This window comes from Poecile atricapillus, chromosome 1, assembly GCF_030490865.1.
Source record: "Poecile atricapillus isolate bPoeAtr1 chromosome 1, bPoeAtr1.hap1, whole genome shotgun sequence".
In the NCBI taxonomy this organism is placed as follows: Eukaryota; Metazoa; Chordata; class Aves; order Passeriformes; family Paridae; genus Poecile; species Poecile atricapillus.
In genome coordinates, this window is record NC_081249.1 from 126609632 (window position 1) to 126626898 (window position 17267).

The 17267-nt window shown below is 52.2% G+C and overlaps 1 protein-coding gene and 2 long non-coding RNA genes across 3 annotated transcripts in view; 2 read left to right on the plus strand and 1 right to left on the minus strand.

The window, feature by feature from the left end:
* The window catches only part of IGHMBP2 (immunoglobulin mu DNA binding protein 2), a 23137-nt gene continuing 5870 nt past the window's right edge, over positions 1 to 17267 (minus strand). Inside the window, exons 5-15 of the mRNA XM_058848839.1 lie at positions 16809 to 16972; positions 15872 to 16072; positions 13698 to 13845; positions 11870 to 12044; positions 7049 to 7231; positions 6589 to 6707; positions 5543 to 5637; positions 5124 to 5247; positions 2403 to 3248; positions 1842 to 2014; positions 1 to 436 (exon numbers count right to left, since the gene is read on the minus strand). Of these exons, the coding sequence (XP_058704822.1) occupies positions 239 to 436; positions 1842 to 2014; positions 2403 to 3248; positions 5124 to 5247; positions 5543 to 5637; positions 6589 to 6707; positions 7049 to 7231; positions 11870 to 12044; positions 13698 to 13845; positions 15872 to 16072; positions 16809 to 16972 (2426 nt within the window). The 3' untranslated portion in view covers positions 1 to 238. The remainder of the gene's footprint in view (positions 437 to 1841; positions 2015 to 2402; positions 3249 to 5123; positions 5248 to 5542; positions 5638 to 6588; positions 6708 to 7048; positions 7232 to 11869; positions 12045 to 13697; positions 13846 to 15871; positions 16073 to 16808; positions 16973 to 17267) is intronic.
* Positions 7240 to 13689, plus strand: LOC131584125 (uncharacterized). Its single transcript, XR_009278660.1, has 3 exons — positions 7240 to 8539; positions 9146 to 11242; positions 12616 to 13689. It is a non-coding gene; the product is annotated as an uncharacterized LOC131584125 (long non-coding RNA).
* Positions 16979 to 17267, plus strand: part of LOC131584120 (uncharacterized) — a 4524-nt gene continuing 4235 nt past the window's right edge. The window contains exon 1 of the long non-coding RNA XR_009278659.1: positions 16979 to 17138. This is a non-coding gene — a long non-coding RNA (uncharacterized LOC131584120). The remainder of the gene's footprint in view (positions 17139 to 17267) is intronic.

Consider the following 17267-nt stretch of genomic DNA (forward strand, 5'->3'; position numbering starts at 1 on the left):
GGGTGTTTATTGCCCGTTTTACCAGCGTGCTCTGGCCACTGAGTGCATCCATCACCCTGTCCATATGGATAACCAGGACAATACAGCAGCTCTCCCTCCCCTGCCTCGGCCCTGCACCTCAGGCAGGCTCCCAGCTCCAGGTTTTCCCCACAAAATGGAGCCCCTATTCCACCCAGCAGCTTTGCCCCGGAGGGGCTGAGCTGTGGCTTTGAGGTTAAAAAAGCAGGATTCGGGTCCCTCATTTCTCCTTGTCTTTCCTTTTGCCCTTCCTCTGGCTCGTCAGCTCACTGAGCTTCTTGTCCAGGCGCCGCTGGAGGTGGGCTCGCTTGGCGGGATCCAGGGATTTGTCCTTGGAGCCACTCCCGGGATACAGGACCCCTTCCCGGCTGATCCGCTGCCGTGCATGGGCCTTGGCCTTCTCCCCACAGCCATGGACCTGGTGGGAGAGAACGGACACCGGCAAGTGCGGCAGGGATCACCCATGTGGGAATCAGGGGATTTCGCACCTTGAGCCTGGAATTCTTTTTTTGCCTGCTTTGCATTCCCCTAAAATCATCTCCCCTCATTTACAGCCATTATCATTATGTTATATATTATTATATTACTGTGTTGGTATATTGCTTTATATACTTACATATTTTTATAATTTCAATTCATTACTTTTTTATTATTTATCATTGTTTACTATTTAGCCTATTTATTTTAATTTTATTTTTATTTAGTTTCATTTTATATTTAGATTCTATATTTTTACAGATTTATTATTATACTTATTGTTTAAAATTAATAATTAATATTTATTATTCTGTATTTTATTAAACCATCATTTATAGCTCCTCTCACACAGAACGAAATCTAAAGATCCAGGTCCTGGGCTCTGAACAGCAGGTAAATCATCCTTTGGGATGGTTCAAGTGGCTCCTTCCACCTCCTTTCCAGTGAACTGGGAAAGGTGTTTTGGGGAAAAGGAGACCTTTTTTAGCCATGAATCTGCTCCTTTAATGAGCCAAGTCCGACACTGGAATTATCTCTTGCAGGTGAGATCCTAAAATCTGATCCCTTTTCTTGGCCCATCCCAAAGTCATTTATGCTTCCATGGAGTGGGGACCCAGCCTGTTCCCTCAGAGCTGTGACAGCCCTTCCTGGGGTTGGGTTGACATGGATTTGAATCCCTACAATTGCTGGAGCCTTGTTACAATTCAGCAGGGAGAGGCCATTCTGCAGGGAATAAATCTCCATCCCCCTGGCTGGTGAGTGACCATAAATACAACTATTCCTTGCCATGGAAACAGATAGCTCTTGACAGAAGGAAAAGCGTGCCAAGGATTTATAGGGCTGCTGAGCTCCAGGAGGCTCCACAGGGTGTGGAAGCTGCGGGATGAGGAACAAAGACACAGGGAATTCTGAACTGCTGGCCAGGCAGCACTGCACCATGCCTGACCTGTCCCCAGGATTCAGAGAGAATCTGCAAAGGGCTGGGATTGTCCTCAGAATGCAGAGGACAAAGAGCAAAGAGGTGCAAAGAGCTGGGAATTCCGTGCAGGTTGGTGTGAGACTGAAACTTGTGCTTCTCCATTTCTGCTCCCTGCCTCACTTTATCCACACGGCCTGAGTATAAGTGCCAGAAAATGGTAAAGAAGGGCACAAAACAAGAGGAAAACTGAAAAGCCCTCAGGAAGAGGTGAGCAGAGCCCAGGTGTCAGCACCTGCCAGCCCTGTGTACCTGAGCTCAGCACAGGTGCTGACAGGGAGGGCTCTGCTCAAGCTCCCTGCAAGAAAACCCTGCCCAGGGAGCTCCACAGGGAAAATTCCCAGGCTAAGCCCATCCTGCCCCTCCTTACCTCGGGGATGTGGTGGCTGAGGCAGAAGAGCCGCTGGCAGTGGTGGCAGATCTGGCCCAGGGTGGTGACAGAGGCCTTGCAACGGGGGAAGCCACAGGTCCTGTCAGCTTCAATGGCAGCGGCGATCAGAGCGTCAAAATCCTCTCCGGCTGCGCTCCCGATCACTGGTTTTCCTGGGAAAGGTGAGCACACACCTGGATAGGGGCCTGGGAACAAACCCACCCTCCTGCAGCCACAGGGCAGCCTCTCCCTCTACATCCTTCAGCGTGGGCCAGGTACTCCCCTCTGCTCCTCTCCCTACCCTTGGGAGCCTCCCATGTGATTCCTGAGACTCTCCTATGAAAGGGTCCTGAAAGGGGAACAGTATTTTTCCTTTGACTTAAGGAATGTGCCTCCAGGTATCCAAACCCCTCTACCTGGATACTGCAGCCAGTTCCCACCTCCCTGCAGCTTTCCAAGAGCCACATGCTCCATGCCCAAATCCCAAAGACTGGAGCAAACCCATCGGGATCCATTCAAGGAAGAGCATTAATTGTGCTGGTTAGAAAAAGCTTGACCCACCTTTGGCTTCGCTCTTGTCCTTTTTCCTGCTGCCACGGCTGGGCTCCTGCACCTTCCTCGCTGCCTCCTCCCGCCTGGCTTTCTCCCTCTGGACTCTCTCCAGGTGCAGGGATTTCAGGTCCACTTTCCCTGAGCCCTTGTTGCCTTCTTCTGGCTCCACAGGGTCAGGGGTGTTCCCGCTGGGATGCTGGGGCTCGGGAAGGGGCTCGGAGGGCAGCGGGGGCTCGGAGGACAGCGAGGGCTCAGAGGGCAGCGGGGGCTCAGAGGGCAGCAGGGGCTGCTTGGGGAGTCTCTTGCGGACGCTGATGTACCTGTCCCGGCCCTCCCCAGAGCTCAGGTGCTGCAGCCCGTACTCCTCAGCCAGCACGTGAACCAGCATCCGCTCGTGGGAATTCAGGGATGTCGGGAAATCCAGCTGCACATTGCTGCTCACCAGGAAGGCCTCCAGCATGGCCCTGAACTTGTCCCCACCCTCCTTTGACCCTGAGCCATCTCTCCCAGCTCCGGCAGTGCTCGGGGAGCTCCGTGTTCCTGGTTTCTGGCTCCCTGCTCTGGCTGCCGCCGCCTTGAGCTTCCCAGCCGGAGCTGGCCTTGCTTTGGGGCCCAGTGTTTTGGGGCCCTGCTGGCGCTGGGCACATCCCTCCCCGGGGTAGTTTTGGGGCACGAGGTCATCCAGGTACTCGAAGGCGGAGCGCACGAGGCCGTGCTGGGACAGGTGGTCCAGGAGGCGCCGCAGGAAGGGGCGGCTGCCCACGGTGTGGCTGTCACACACCACAGCCACCTGGCGCCGTGCCCGCGTCACCGCCACGTTGATCCGCCGCTCCTCGGCCAGGAAGCCCACCTCACCTGGGAAGACAGGAGAGAAGGGATGCCAGAGGGGACAGGGCTGCCTGCAAGTAGGGATTTGGTCCAAGTGATCCAAGGATTTCTTGGTTGGAGGGTGAGAGTTGTTGTTTATGGGGCTCTGGTCCCTGCTCACACCTGTTCCTCTTCCTACCTGTGGAAGGCTCCACACTGAGCTCCTGGAGTTGGGAAGAGGATGGAAGGTACATGGAAAGGGGAAATATCTCCATGCCTGGCCCACGACACGAGCTCAGTTGGGAGCAAACATAAGACGGAGCAGCATGGAAAAGGCTCACCTTGCGAAAGAGGGGGCACTGCAGGTAAAGAACTCCCCCCTGCTCCCAAATTCTCTGAGGGTCTGTAGGGGCAGCCATTTGGGAATCTGGGGGGGATTTTGCTCTGCTCACAGACAGCAGCCGGAGCCGGCAGTGCCGGGATGACTCAGGCAGGATCAGCCAGCGAGAGCGGAGCGTGGGTGGCTGCCGAGCTCCCAGCTCCAGGGAATAGCGAGGAGGCCAGTCAGGAAGAGATTAATGCCTCTGCCGGAGCAGTGCCCAGCCTGGCTCTGCCTCAGCAGCCTCATCTGTGCTGCCTTGGAGGGACAGGGTGAGGGGGAGCCCCTCTCCCAGCTCTGCAGCTCAGAGAACAATTCCCAGTTTATCTGATGAGGTTTAACCCAGCTGCAGGGGAAAATCCAACTCCTTTGAATCCTGGAATGGTTTGGGCTGGGAAGGACTTTAAGGCTCATCCAGTTCCACCCCCTGCCAGGAACACCTTCCATTATCCCAGGTTGCTCCAAACCCCATCCAACCTGGCCTTGGACACTTCCAGGAATGTGGCAGCTACAGCTTCTCTGGGCAACCTGTGCCAGGGCCTCACCACCCTCACAGTGAAAAATTTCCTCTTAAAAGAAGATTTCCTGCTGAATCAGGAATGGCTGCAGAGGGACTGATCAAGGAGAAGCCTCTCTGTGCCCCCAGGAAAACAATTCCTGCCCCACACCTGAGCTTTGGCCTCTCCCTGTGCAGGAGAAGGGGCTGTGGGACACTCAGCATCCCAGGGCCACCAGCTCCCACCAGCACAGGGGTGAGTCACTCCTGGATCAGGACTATTCTTAGTGCTGTCCCCACCTCCATTCTCCCCACAAGGCTGCTTTTCCTTCTCTAGGCTTAGAAAAAGAGGCACCTCCTCCTTACACGCATATTTTTCCCCTTTTTTTCTCATTCCAGCCCTCAGCACTCAGCATTTCACCTCCAGCAGCACAGGTAGGGCCACAGGGCTGTGGGTTTGGAAAGGGAATTGATCCCAGCATGGAACAGAGGTGATCACAGGGCCATCCTGCTCAGACAGTTCCACAAAACCTTTCAGCTCCCAAACAGGAGCCTTGTGCCCCCAGGGCAGCAGCTTTTTTCCAGCTATTAACTTTCACTGCAGCTGCTGATAGCAAAGAACTTGATTTTCTGCTCTAGATTTTGCTCCCAAAAGCAGCATTTTCTGTGCATGGCTTGGGATGCCAGCTCCTGCTCGCTTTCTGCAGGGAACTGACGCAAAATGGGCTCAAAACCCAAGAAATTACCCCCCAACTCCCCTAAATGTAAGGGGATGTGATATTCTTAGTGCCCTGGTTTAAATAATTTCTGAGGCCTCAAGGGCCAAGAAACCTTCAAACTGAGCAGTCCTGGACCTGCTGTACAATGGGAGCCTCCTCCTGACAGCAAATATATTCATTAATCAAACAAAAAAGGCTAAAAAGGGAGGCTTTGCCAATAAATCCATCCAGAGCCAAGTGTTAGAGCACTGCAATTAAACCACAGCACTCGGCTACATGACTTTCCTCCCCATTCCCCCGGGAGCAAGGCTCCAGCAGTGAGGTCTTACCTTTCCTGTTGGATCTGACAAAGGACAGGATCACTGCCTCCTTCTCCCTTCCTTGGAAACCATCCACTGATTTAATTTCTAGCTCGGGGTGGCTGTGGCAAAGGTGCTGTCGGAGCATGTCCACCTGAGAAACAGGCCAAGGGTTGCTTTTCAAGGAAATACATGGGTGAAAAGGATTAAAATGGCACGGTTTTGGGGAAAATCCCTTCCTCCCAAACCCACAAGGACGAGCGCTGGCATCTCCTGAGGCTTTGCATGGAACACCTCACGAGCAGCTCTTCCCTCCACGGCCTCAAGCTGCTCAAAGGTGCAGGAGTTGGTCCCAAATGCTGGTTAAATTTGGCTCTGCAGCTCTCTGGGATCTTGTGGTGCTCTGTGTGCAGGGAGAAGAGGGATGCCTTGAGAGAGGGACAGCTCACCTGGAGGTTGTAGGGGGCCACCACAGCGATGTCCTTGGCCTTCACACCAGCATCCACCAAGGCCTGGACGTGCATCCCCACCAGCTGGACCTCCCCTGGGACAGGAACAGAGTGTGACAGGGAATAGAGGCTGTAGAAATGTGCCCACCTCCCCCAAAACAGCAGGAAAGACTGCCATGAACTGGTTATCCAAGATGGTGCCTGGTTCAGAGGGATCTGAGGGGAAAAATTAAATCCTATATGAATTATTTCATGTTTTATTGGCTGGGCTTCTGCTTTACAGCGATAAACATCAAGACTCTGCAGTGAGCTGTGCCAAAAGGCTGCCTCCCAAATTTGGGGAGAGCTGCTTCTAATCCCCTGCTCCAAATCCCTGAGTTCTCTCAGACCAGGCTTTTTGGCTGTCTGTGAGGGAACAAGAGCCTGTTGTGTTCAGCAGGGCCTTGGGAATGGTGCATGCAAAAATGAGCCACTCAAATGATGCTGGGGCTCAAACAGAAAGTAAAAAAATATTTAAACTGGTAAAAACTGCCCTTGTATTTTCCAACCTGACTTAGTACTCAAGCTCTGTTAACAAAACCTATTTTTTCAGGTGAAAAGTGGCAGAACTCGGTGTCCTAGGAAAATCCATGGAGAAGAGCCAGACAGGATCTCTGAGACATGGAAGGAGCAGAGGACTGGGTGGTAATTCTGAGCCTTATCCACGGCCTTCCCAAAACAGGCCTGTGCTCTGCCTGCTGCTGTTTGCCCTTCCTTGGTGTAAAGCACCTACCACAGGGATTCTCCAGCCTGTCTCAGCCCTCAGCACAGAGAAATGTCCCTGCAAGGCGACACGGCAGCCAGAGAGGCCACCCACAAGCTGGACACTGTCACCAGAGCTCAAACAGAGCTTGGAGTCCCTGGAGGTTGAGGATTTATGGAGGGAATGATCTCTCAGCTAAGCAAGGCTCTCTGGGACCCCACCTTCCCCAGGCAGACATCTCTGGGACGTGGCCAAGCCTGTGGTGAGCTGAGCACCTCAGTCCATCCATTCTGGCCAATGGTACCTGGATTCCCCTTGGACTGTTCATCCTCCACTTCCAGCTCAAACAGGCCACAGCCAGCGGTGTCTATGAGCAACAAGGGAATGCTGGTCTCTTCTGTGGAGGAGACGCCCGGCAGGTCCCTGCACAAGGTATTTGGGAAAGGGCCAGTTACTGAGGCTGATGTTAGAGCAATATCCACACAAGCCATGGCTGCCCCGTCCCTGGAAGAGCCAGGCTGGATGGGATATGGAGCAATCTGGTCTAGTGGAAGGTGTCCCTGCCCATGGCATGGGACTGGGTGGGCTTCCAGCCTTCCAACCCAAACCACTCTGGGATTCCATGATTACCATAGCAAAGGAGCACGCAGAAGACAACTCTGTATCACTTCTCATTAGAGAACAAAAAAGACAAACCCAACCCCCCCAGTAATGTCTCCTCAATGAAACAACAGCTGAAACAAAAACACTGCCAAGTGCCCCACCTGAGCAGGTGCTGTGCCACAGAGGGGTGTGCGCTGAGCCGGCCGCTGTAGAGCTCCAAGGACGCCCATTCCATGATGTCCCGGTGCATGCGGTACTGCACCGTCAGCATCCGCACCGCCTGCTCCCCGTAGTGCCCGGCCAGCCGCTCCATCAGGCTCAGGGACAGCCCCTCGGCTGCAGCCCTGCACGGAGAAGCACCTCAGAGTGGGAGTGCCCATCCCCCAGTGACGGCCCAGGGCAGGATGGGACTCAGCCAGCCCTTCCTGACACACGCCGTGTCTGTCAGTGCCGAACATGTCAGTGGGAATGCTGTGGGAGCAACTGCACTCCAGCCCTGATCAGCACCTTCGTGTGGCTCCCCTGGGGTGGCACTGTCATCTCTGTTCCACCTGGGTGCCAACAGTGCTGTCTGTCTGACCCTCAGGGACACACCTGTGCCATGAGATCAGAGAAGCTTGCATACGGATCCCGCCCCTATAATTCAATGTAAAGCAATGCCAACAGTATGGCCTGGGGAGTCACCACTCCTGGAGGTGTTCAAGGAACAACTGGATGTGGAACTCAGCGCTCTGGCCTGATGGACAAGGTGGGGATCAGTCACAGGGTTAACTCAGTGGTCTTGGAGGTCACTCTCAACTTCAGTGATTCCATGGTTCTGTGATCCATCAGTGTAAGGCTACACCGGTGCTCCTGCAAGCTCAGCCATGGCATCAGCACCACCCGGTGCATTAGGATCACAGCTCCACCCCAAATTTTGGAATGCCTGCTGCTCACACAGCCAACCCTTGCTGGTTTCATCAAAAAACCCCTGCTGCTCCAGCATCTCCATCCTTCCCTGGTCATTCATCCTGTGCATGGATGCACCACACTCGTTGCTTTTTCACCCATTAAATCCCCATCACATCCTGCAGTGCCCCTTGTTCATATATGTGGCACAAATTAATCAAATTCCTACAGAATTCAGCCTTTCAGGAGCCTATTTGCTTTCTCCTGGGCCCGTGGAGGAGTTGTTGGAAGGCACTGTCTGAGGAAGAAGGATGGGAAGTTGTTGCGCTTGGATTTTGTGAGCGTATGGAGATTTTTCATACTGAGGCTGACACTGAGGGGTGCTGGTGGCTGCCAGACACAATGAAGCAGCATGAAGATGATGGAATGATGACAGGGAACAGCTCAGGAAAATGCTTTCCATCAAGCTCTGGGGCACAGCACGCATCCGATCCCTGCCGGGGGAATTCCAGCGCTACACGGCCCCACAGTGAGTGGACTGTTGTGGCACCAGCCAGCCCTGCCACACTCACCACAGGCACTTGGGAAATGTGACAAGAGACTGCCAAGTCATTAAACCTGCAGAAGGGACAATTAAGGACAAATCTTTCCCTCATTAGCTCTCCTCCTCGCTGAATCACAGGATGCAGCACACAGGCAAAAAAAGAGGAATAACCTCTGGATGGACAGAGCTGCAGGACGTGGGAGTCAGCAGTTTGTCAGAGGTGGGCTGGGGTGGATGGGATGAGGGGACATGGCAAGATGTGGGGTTGGGGGATGCATTCCTGTTATCAGGAATTAATTTGATTCTCCCAGCTCCGCTCTGCCCACAGAGCCAGGATCTCCTGGATAGGAAGGAGATTTAGCAGGGAGAGCTGTTGGCACTCAGGATGAAGCACATGCCTGAAACAGCCAACAAACCTCACAGCAAGCCTCAGGAATGATGCTCTTCCCTACCCTTCCAGCACCATTCCCACCACAGGGATCCACAGGAGGTTATATGCTGAATTAATAATGAGGAATTAATCTGCTCGGGAATATTTCACCTGTTAATAATTTGCTATTATTTTACCACTCGATTAATTCTTCCGGTGGTTGATTTCTCTGCCAACGAAATCCTGAGTGCCCTGAGCAGATGTTTTTAACCTATTGATTGCTTTAGAGAAATAAAATCGGGATAAGAGGTTGGACAGACAGAATCACGCATGGGATGCTTGGGAATATCTACTGTAAAGTACCTAAAGCACAGCTGGGAAAGGCAGAATTCCCAAACCCAGCCCACAGCAAGCAGGATTTGTTGCTAACATGGTTTCACCTTGTTTTGCCTGCAGGAAATGCTGTGCTTGGCCAGCCTGCCCTGAACGTGTCCAGAATGATCAGTACTAGGAGAAAAACAGGAATTGTTTCCCATGGAAGGCTGGAGCTGTGTCCTCAGTCATGGTGTATTTTTTCTTATTCATCCCTGAGACGGGAGATGGTGGTGTGACTGATCCCTGCAGTACACCCTGGATTTGACAGGAAAAGCCTGGAGAAGGAAGTCACCATGTTTTCCCACCTCAGGAACTCCACATTAATGGATTTAATTCATGGATGTGCACCGCAACATTCCAGCTGTGGGGGCTACCAGAGAAACCCAAGGCCTGGCACTTCAGTGACAAAGTGAAAGGAACTCCATTCAGACGTTCCATGGGAATCAGCACATGAATTTGGGATGGTGCAGGCACCTAGACTGCCCATTGACAAACAAGGTGGCAAAATGTCCCTGTGTTTGTCCAGGAAAAGGGTTGAGAGCAAGAGGTTTGATAAGCACCTGCCAGTACCTGAGGGGAGTAAAACCAAATTAATACATCAGAGCCCTGATGTGGAGATTAATTCATTGGGAAAATGGATGGAATGAGGGCTCCAACAAGTCAAACAAATGTTCCTGTCAGACTGTAGGAACTGCCCTGGCATGGAGATGCCCACAAGAACAAAATGGAAGAGGAGGAAGGAGATGGAAGATGCTGCCTGTGAGTGTTGGCTGGAGCTGCTGAAGGAATCTGAGGAATCAGAGGGGGCTGGAATTTGCCAGCATGGACTGGAAGGTGTGTGTGGGGATGCCCTCTGCACCCTGGGACAGTTCCAGGTGTGTCAGAAAGCAGGGAAGAGGAGCAGCATTCAGACCCTCAGTCAAACATTCCCTAGGCCTCAATGGGTCACTGCTGATAGGAGCAGGTAAATGCTGATTCCATGGAGGAAAAAGCAGGTAGCAGGAAGGTGGATAGAGTCCCACAGCATTCCTGCTGGACAGAGGCTTCCTGCCTGAGCAGGACTGACTTCCCCTGCTGTAGTAACAGCCGAGCCTCCTGCCAGCCTGGATTCATCCCCAATAACTTCAGACCCTTCCCTGTGGCCCCAAAAATAGGAGCCCACCCACTCCAGGCCCGCTGTCATCAATGGAGAAGGGGAAGGTGGGCGGAAGGGTTGGAGTCCTCCGCATGAATCATCTCTGGAAATAGCTCCTTGCTTCCCCTGAACCACAGAGGAGGTGGCAGGTGATTCGGGGCCTTTGTAGGAGCTCTGGAAATACCCACGGAAGGAGGTGGAAGGGATCTGCCTCTGTGCCGCTTCCTGGCCTGCAGGGAACATGGAAAGCCCAAACACTGGGCTCTCCAGCATCCCATTTATTTGTATCACAGTTGTTCAGGTTGGAAAAGATCTTTCAGGTCATGGAGTCTGACATCCCCCCAGAACTGCCAAGGCCACCAAGTCAAAAGTTGATGGAGAGAAAAGCTCCTCAAGCAGGAGGAGGGGGAGATCCAGGAGCTCTGCAGGACGTGAGGAGCTTTTGGCTGCAAGCTTCAGCCAAGGCTCCTGGCAGCAGCCACCATGACAGAGCAGAAAAAAGCAACTGCTATAATGTTTTTGGAGTGAAAAAAAGCTGCTTTTGTCTCAAAAGAAGGAGCCAAAAGTGACACCAACTGAGCATCAGCCCCGTTCCAGAGTAACAGAGCTGGGATTTTTACTGTTTTGCCCTTAATCTGACAGTCTGGGCAAAAAAAAACATGCTGAGGCTGCTGAGGTGGATCCAGCTGGATGGGCACTATGGAGCTATGGAACATTATGGAGCTATCATGCAGTCTTTCTGGAAGAGAAGAAGAACTTCATGCACCACTTACAGAAAATAATGATAACCCTGAAATTAGAAGGACCAAATGGCTAATTTCTTCTTGCTACCAACAAGACACCAGAAAGTGTCTTGCTTGGAAAATCCAGGCACGGAAAGCCAGCCTGCAAATTCAGAGGGAATAAACAGCAGGGACACCAAGAGTGGAGGGCTCTGGAGAGGCTTTTGGAGCTCACCAGCCTGGACACTTCCAGGCAGTTGAACATGTGTTTATCACCTGCCAAGATCTGCAGAACAGCAAGCTTTTGGGCATCTGAGAGAGGTAAAATGAGAGGATGCTGCAGCCCCTGAATGCTGTTCTCACTATCTCTCGGCCGTGTGCAGGGAGCTGCTGCCTGCCTTGGATTTTTCATTTCCTGTGCTCAAAATCCAAGTGAGATGGCAGATACCCGTCTTGTTCATTATTTTCTGGAAGCAGGAGAGGATGTTTATGAAGTCAGCCTATTTCTCTGCTTCTGTGGTTCAGTAATTCCAGATATGGAGCTGCCTAAACCAGATAAACACGAGCACATTTATGTTTTAAATTACTCAAAGATTCCTCAGTACTCTTTGCAGCATCTCCCTGGAAGCACAGGCAATTTTCACTATTCACAGATCTTTTCCACAAACTAACTGTTCTTATTATCCACGTTGTAGGGATTGGGAAGTTTTATAATCCCTGAGGTGTGTGATAATGCAGCATCTCACTGGGCCAATTCACATATTAATACATTAAATAAATAAATGTGGAAACCACAGAAGCAGAACTAAAGGAAAGACTTGGATTAGCCTGAGGATAAGCCCAAATGCATTCCACAGAGCCTGCAGGCAGCACAGATCACCATGAAATGTCTCCAAACGTGAGGATTCGGAAGCTGCACAAAGAACAGGGAGGATCCAGCATTTTTACCTGTGGGAGATGATGGTGGGGGGCAGCTGCTTGTGATCCCCCGCCAGGATGCACTTGGGAGCCTTCAGCAGAGGGATCCAACAGCTGGCTTCCAGAGCCTGGGCACACTCATCAATCACCACCAGGTCAAAGTGGGTTTCAGGCAGCAGCTTCAGGGGGCCGTCTGAGGAAGCACCTGGTGGAAGAAGAAGGTTCCCAAGTGAGCAGGGAGGCGAGGAAGAGCAAGGAACCTGCTCTGGAAACAAACCTCACAAGTTGTAATAGTGATTGAGACAGGTGAAATAATGTTTCTTTGCAGAGATTTAGGAATTCAGCCCTGCCAAACACGTATCCATTGATGTGTGTAAGTCAGGATTGTTTTTGCCAGTTCCTCTTTGTCCTTTTTTTTCCTGGCATCTGGGCCCAGAAGCTTCCAAGTATCTTTGGGAACAGCAGTGAAGCCCAGATGCCAAAGAGAACAATATGCTCCAGTGCTTCATCTGGAGCAGACCAACGAACACCTACCTTCCTGCTGCCCCCCAGTGCCAACAAAACTCATTCCCAAGTGAGAGGGTGAGGGACTGACTGGGGATCCACCTGTCTGGTAACTGAGGGACACCCCGAGAGGGGGAGATGGGCCGAGACCCCTATGCCTCTGCTCCTCCTTGTGGCACTGGGGAAAGGGAAAGGAGACTGGAACCAGAGAGCCACAGCAAGAGCTGATTTTTAACATCAGAATTCCATTTGTAACATTTGTCTCCTTACAGACATCCTGCTCTATCCCAGACCCATTGATAAGTGATCCAGGCATTGACCAGAAATCTGAATTCCAGAAGCCCTGAAGTTCACAAAGAAGGAGGATGCAAAAGGAGGATGGCAGTCTCCCAGCCCCAGGGGATTTTTATTCACAGAAATGTTTTTTCCAAAGCTCCTGTGCTATTGCAGCTCTGAGAGCAGAGATTTGGCTTTACCACTGTAAATCCTGCTGCCTCTGCAGCTCTGCATCACTTCAGACATTCAAGTTTGCCATCAAAGACACTGTTTTCCTTCCAAAACCATTTTCCAGCCTGTATGAATCCGCTCTGGTGAGTAGTACAGTTATAACTCGATTTTTGCCACTTGCACAGACCCCCAGCTGGCTGGGAAGCTTCAGTCCCAGGGATAATCAGAGCTGACAAACAAAAATGACAGTTTTACTGGGAGGAGAAAATCTCCCCCTTTCTTTCAGGCAAGTAAAAAGGAGTGACAGGCCAGCTCCCAGGGACTAAGACACAGAAGGATTTATCTTTCCACTAACATTCATTCCAGTAACTTGCTTTTTTATGATGTAAAATTATTGATGTTTCCTTTCAGCAAATGACCCTTGAGCAACCAAATCTGAAGATTGTAAGTGGGCCCTGGGGTATGAAAAGCTCCCAGTGTCCCAGCCCAGTCAGGCCAGCCAGTAAAGCCCTTCCAAATATGCCAAACTTTCCCACCTGCAGCTGCCCTGTGAACACTGGAACTGCTCCCTAAAATCCTGTGTCACATCATTTGGGTGACAGAACCAGCCACACGCAGCCTGGGAGCAGGCTCTGGAGACACATGCTGGATTCCATCAGTCCTGGAAAGGGTCCAAGCAGGGAAGCGATCCCACGTGATTTATGCAATCAGGATCAGATTGCACACCTCCAGCAGCACTTGTTTACTCACTGCACTCCCAGCTCCTACTCAGAGCCAACAGGGGCCCTTCCAGATCCATATTCTGTGCTCAACGACATCCTGTGCCACAGTGGAAGCTGGGAGAATCCCACTGCCCGTGGTTTACCTGGCAAAGGGAGGGAAAACAATAAGCAGGAGGATCTCACACCTGTGTTGGTGGCAAGGACAACACTGGCCTGGCTGAGGGCTGTAGCCATGGCAGCCTCTTCTCGCTCCTTCAGCTCCTTCCTCAGGGTTTTAATCTCACCCAGAAAATGGCTTCGCTCTCCTTTGTCTTGGGCCTTTTTGGTTTTTGCCTAGAAAATAGAAAAAGATGGGATAGAGCCAACTGCTGCTACTCACTTCTGGTCATGTCTATGGCCAGCCAAAGCATCTGGGCATGGAGCACGGAGGAATATTTGGGAAGAGGAGTCTTGTTTCTCTGCTGGAGGAAAGACTGGAATTTCCTATCTTGTTCTGAGGAAGCAGAGCCTTTCTGGAAGCAGGAGGGCTCCCCAAGCCCCAGCAGTAGTTCTGCCACCTCAAACTGGCCTCTCTGAGCTGCTGGAAAGGATCCAGGGCAGCATCCAGACAGGCCCAGGGCTTTTTTTAGCAGGTATTAAATGTATCTACCACCCCAATCCACCAGCACTGGGCATCAGTACTGCCAGAGCAGCAGCCATGGGACCACAGCTCAGCTATGGCTCACTGAGCAATCCCAGATGGAAACTGGGATTATTTCCCTGGAGGTAAGGCTGATGATTTGGGAAGGAAGAAAAGGCTGCAGACAGAAGTTCTTATATGCAGCCAAAACAGTAAAACCTACTGGTTCCTAGATTTATGCCGTGGATGGGTGGGTGGATGGATGGATGGATGGATGGATGGATGGATGGATGGATGGATGGATGGATGGATGGGATGGATGAGCTCAGCCCCCTGTTTTGGCTGAACTCAGGAATTTAAAGCTGTGACACCTCCATGTGTCTGTCAGGTGTGGTCAAAATGGGCTCAGGAATTCCAGGGGTGGGATCACCGGCCCTGAGGATGAGGTCAGTCTGGATGTCACCCATTCCTAGCTAGGGATTAGGAATATCACCTTTAATCATCCCCACCTGCCTCATATGGACTTTCTCATCCACTCACTGGTTTGGGAACCTACTTAAGGCCAGCTCATGGAGTGAGCTTGGTTTCTTTCCTGGATTCCCTGCCTCATCCTCCTGGACTGTTCCCAGATCCTCCTCAGCATCCCTGGAGCTGGACTGGCCCTGGACTGTGCTGCATTTCTTTCTCAGTACTGTGGGGCTGAAACCTTGCTGGGGCAAGGAGCATCCAGAAGCTGAGTTCCAGGGAATATCGAAGCCAGGTGAGGGAAGGAGGCACAAAGGGGTAGGAAATGCCTCAAGAGGGCACAGGTTTTCATTTCTGTTACTGCTCCTTCTGTGGCCTGGGGTGAAGGGAAGGAGAAAGAAGAGTCAAAATGTGGAGCTGCAAAGGGTGAAATCGTTCCAGTGAAAAGCAGGGAATGTGGCAGTGGAGAAACAGAGGCAGGAGGAAGAAAAGATGGGTCAGGACCTTGGAGATGAGCTCTCTGCAGTCAAGGGCAGCTTCTGTGACAGACTCCTCCCAAGGAGATAAAAGGGAAAATTAATCACCAGTGAGAAAGATGGAAAATAAATTAAGTAAAAAAATGGCTTTTGGACAGTGCTGCCACCAGAAAAGGGAAGGAAAATAATCTAACTAGCATCAAATTCTCACCCCAAGTACTGGAGCTATGTTGTAAGAGAATGTTAGGAAAAATTGGGGTGAGAAAGAAGAAATCAAGGATGCATTTTAAAATGTGCTTTGCTTTCTACTTGAGGTGGCTGAGAGTGGGAGGGAGTATCAGGACAGGCAGACAGCTTGTTAGGAAGTGAATTAATGATGGGAATGTTTCTCTGGTAAAGAGGAGGGCATGGATCAGGCCAGACAGGTGATGTGAGGGGCAGCAGCTCCCCACACAGCAGCAGGGTCTGGAATTTTCCCACTTTCATGAGGGATTCAGGCAGGAGGAGTTCTACCCTTCAGCACATGAATATTAGAGAATTTCAAAATGGTTTTGGATTAGAAGGGATCTCATGGATCATCTCATTCCACCCCTTGCCACGGGCAGAGACACCTTCCACTATTCCAGGTTGTCCCAAGCCCTGTCCAACCTGGCCTTGGACACTTCCAGGGATGGGGCAGCCACAGCTTCTGTGAGACATCCATTCCAGGGCCTTCCCACCCTCCCAGGGAAGAACTTCTCCCTGATACCTGTGGGATACACATTCCCACCCCCGCGGGATGCGCTGCAGGGCCACGCACCCATGCCTGGTCCATGTCCCTCCTGATGTCAGCCACGATCTGGGCGTTGTCCCCTCGGGCCAGCACGGCGTCCAGGGAGTGCTGCTGGATGGGCTGCAGCAGGCGGGCGGGGTGGCCCAGCCGCAGCAGCCGCGCCCCGCAGCCGGCCAGCCGCTCCACCAGGTTATCCACAGCCACGTTGGACGGGGCACAGCACAGCACCTGCCGGGGGACAAACACGGCCTTGGCACCTCTGAGGGCACCCAAAGGCTGCAGCAGAGTTATCCAAGCAGGAAGAGGCAGGGAGAGGGAGATTGACGTGCTTCTGTTGGGAATAAACCGCTGGCGTCACCACAGGTGATTCCCTCCTGGCTTTGCAGCACTTCCCTAGGGTCCCCAGTGAGCACCAAACCTGAGCTTTGTCAGCACTGGAGCTGTGGGGAAGTCCCTGGTCCCTGCAAACCGAGACAGGTTCTGGATTAATGCTGCTCCAATGGGAGCTGCTCCAGCTGCCACAAAGCCCAGGAGTGTGCAAAATAACCACAGAAACCTGGAATGGTCTGGGTGGGACCTTAAAGCCCATCCAGTCCCACCCCCAACCATGGCCAGGGACACCTTCCACTATCCCAGGCTGTTCCAAGCCCCGTCCAATCTGGCCATGGACACTTCCAGGGATGGGACAGCCACAGCTTCTCTGGGCAACCTGTGCTAGGGCCCCTCCACCCTCACAGGGAAGGGTTTCTTCCCAATATCCAACCTAAATTTCCCCTCTTCCCATTTGATGCCATCTCCCCTTGTGGGATCCAACCCAGTTCCTGATGAAGAATCCCTGTAAAGCTTCCCTGTATGCCCCTCCCACAACTGGAAGGCTGCTCTGAGGTCTCCACACAAGGCCAGGTGGTCACTGGTGGCCACCTGAGGCGGTCCCTGTCACCACAGCTCTGGCACCAAGTCTCACCTTCAGGCCCTGCTGCACAGCCTGCAGGATGATCTCCACCAGGGTCGTGGTTTTCCCTGTGCCGGGAGGCCCGTGGATGATGGCGAGCTCCCTCTGAGCCAGTGAGAAAGACACAGCTTCCTGCTGAGACTCATCCAGGGAGGCATTGAAGAACTCCAGAGGTTCTGGGGAGATAGCAGGAGAGTCACTGGGACCTCAGCCCCAACTGGGAAGAGGCTGGGAAGCACAAATCCAGAAATACATGGAGCTTTCTGCACCCAGCCCAATTTCATTTGATAATGAGGAGAACCTTGGGAAGAAAGCACTGTGAGGCATGGAGGACCCCAGAAGGTAAAAATAAGCTTTTAATGCTTCCAAAACATACAGGCTCTCTTCCCATCCTGCACTCACGCTTCCCCATCCCCTCCCCAGCCCTGATAATTTGCCTTCAGCCAGTCAGTGATGGAATTCTCAGAATTT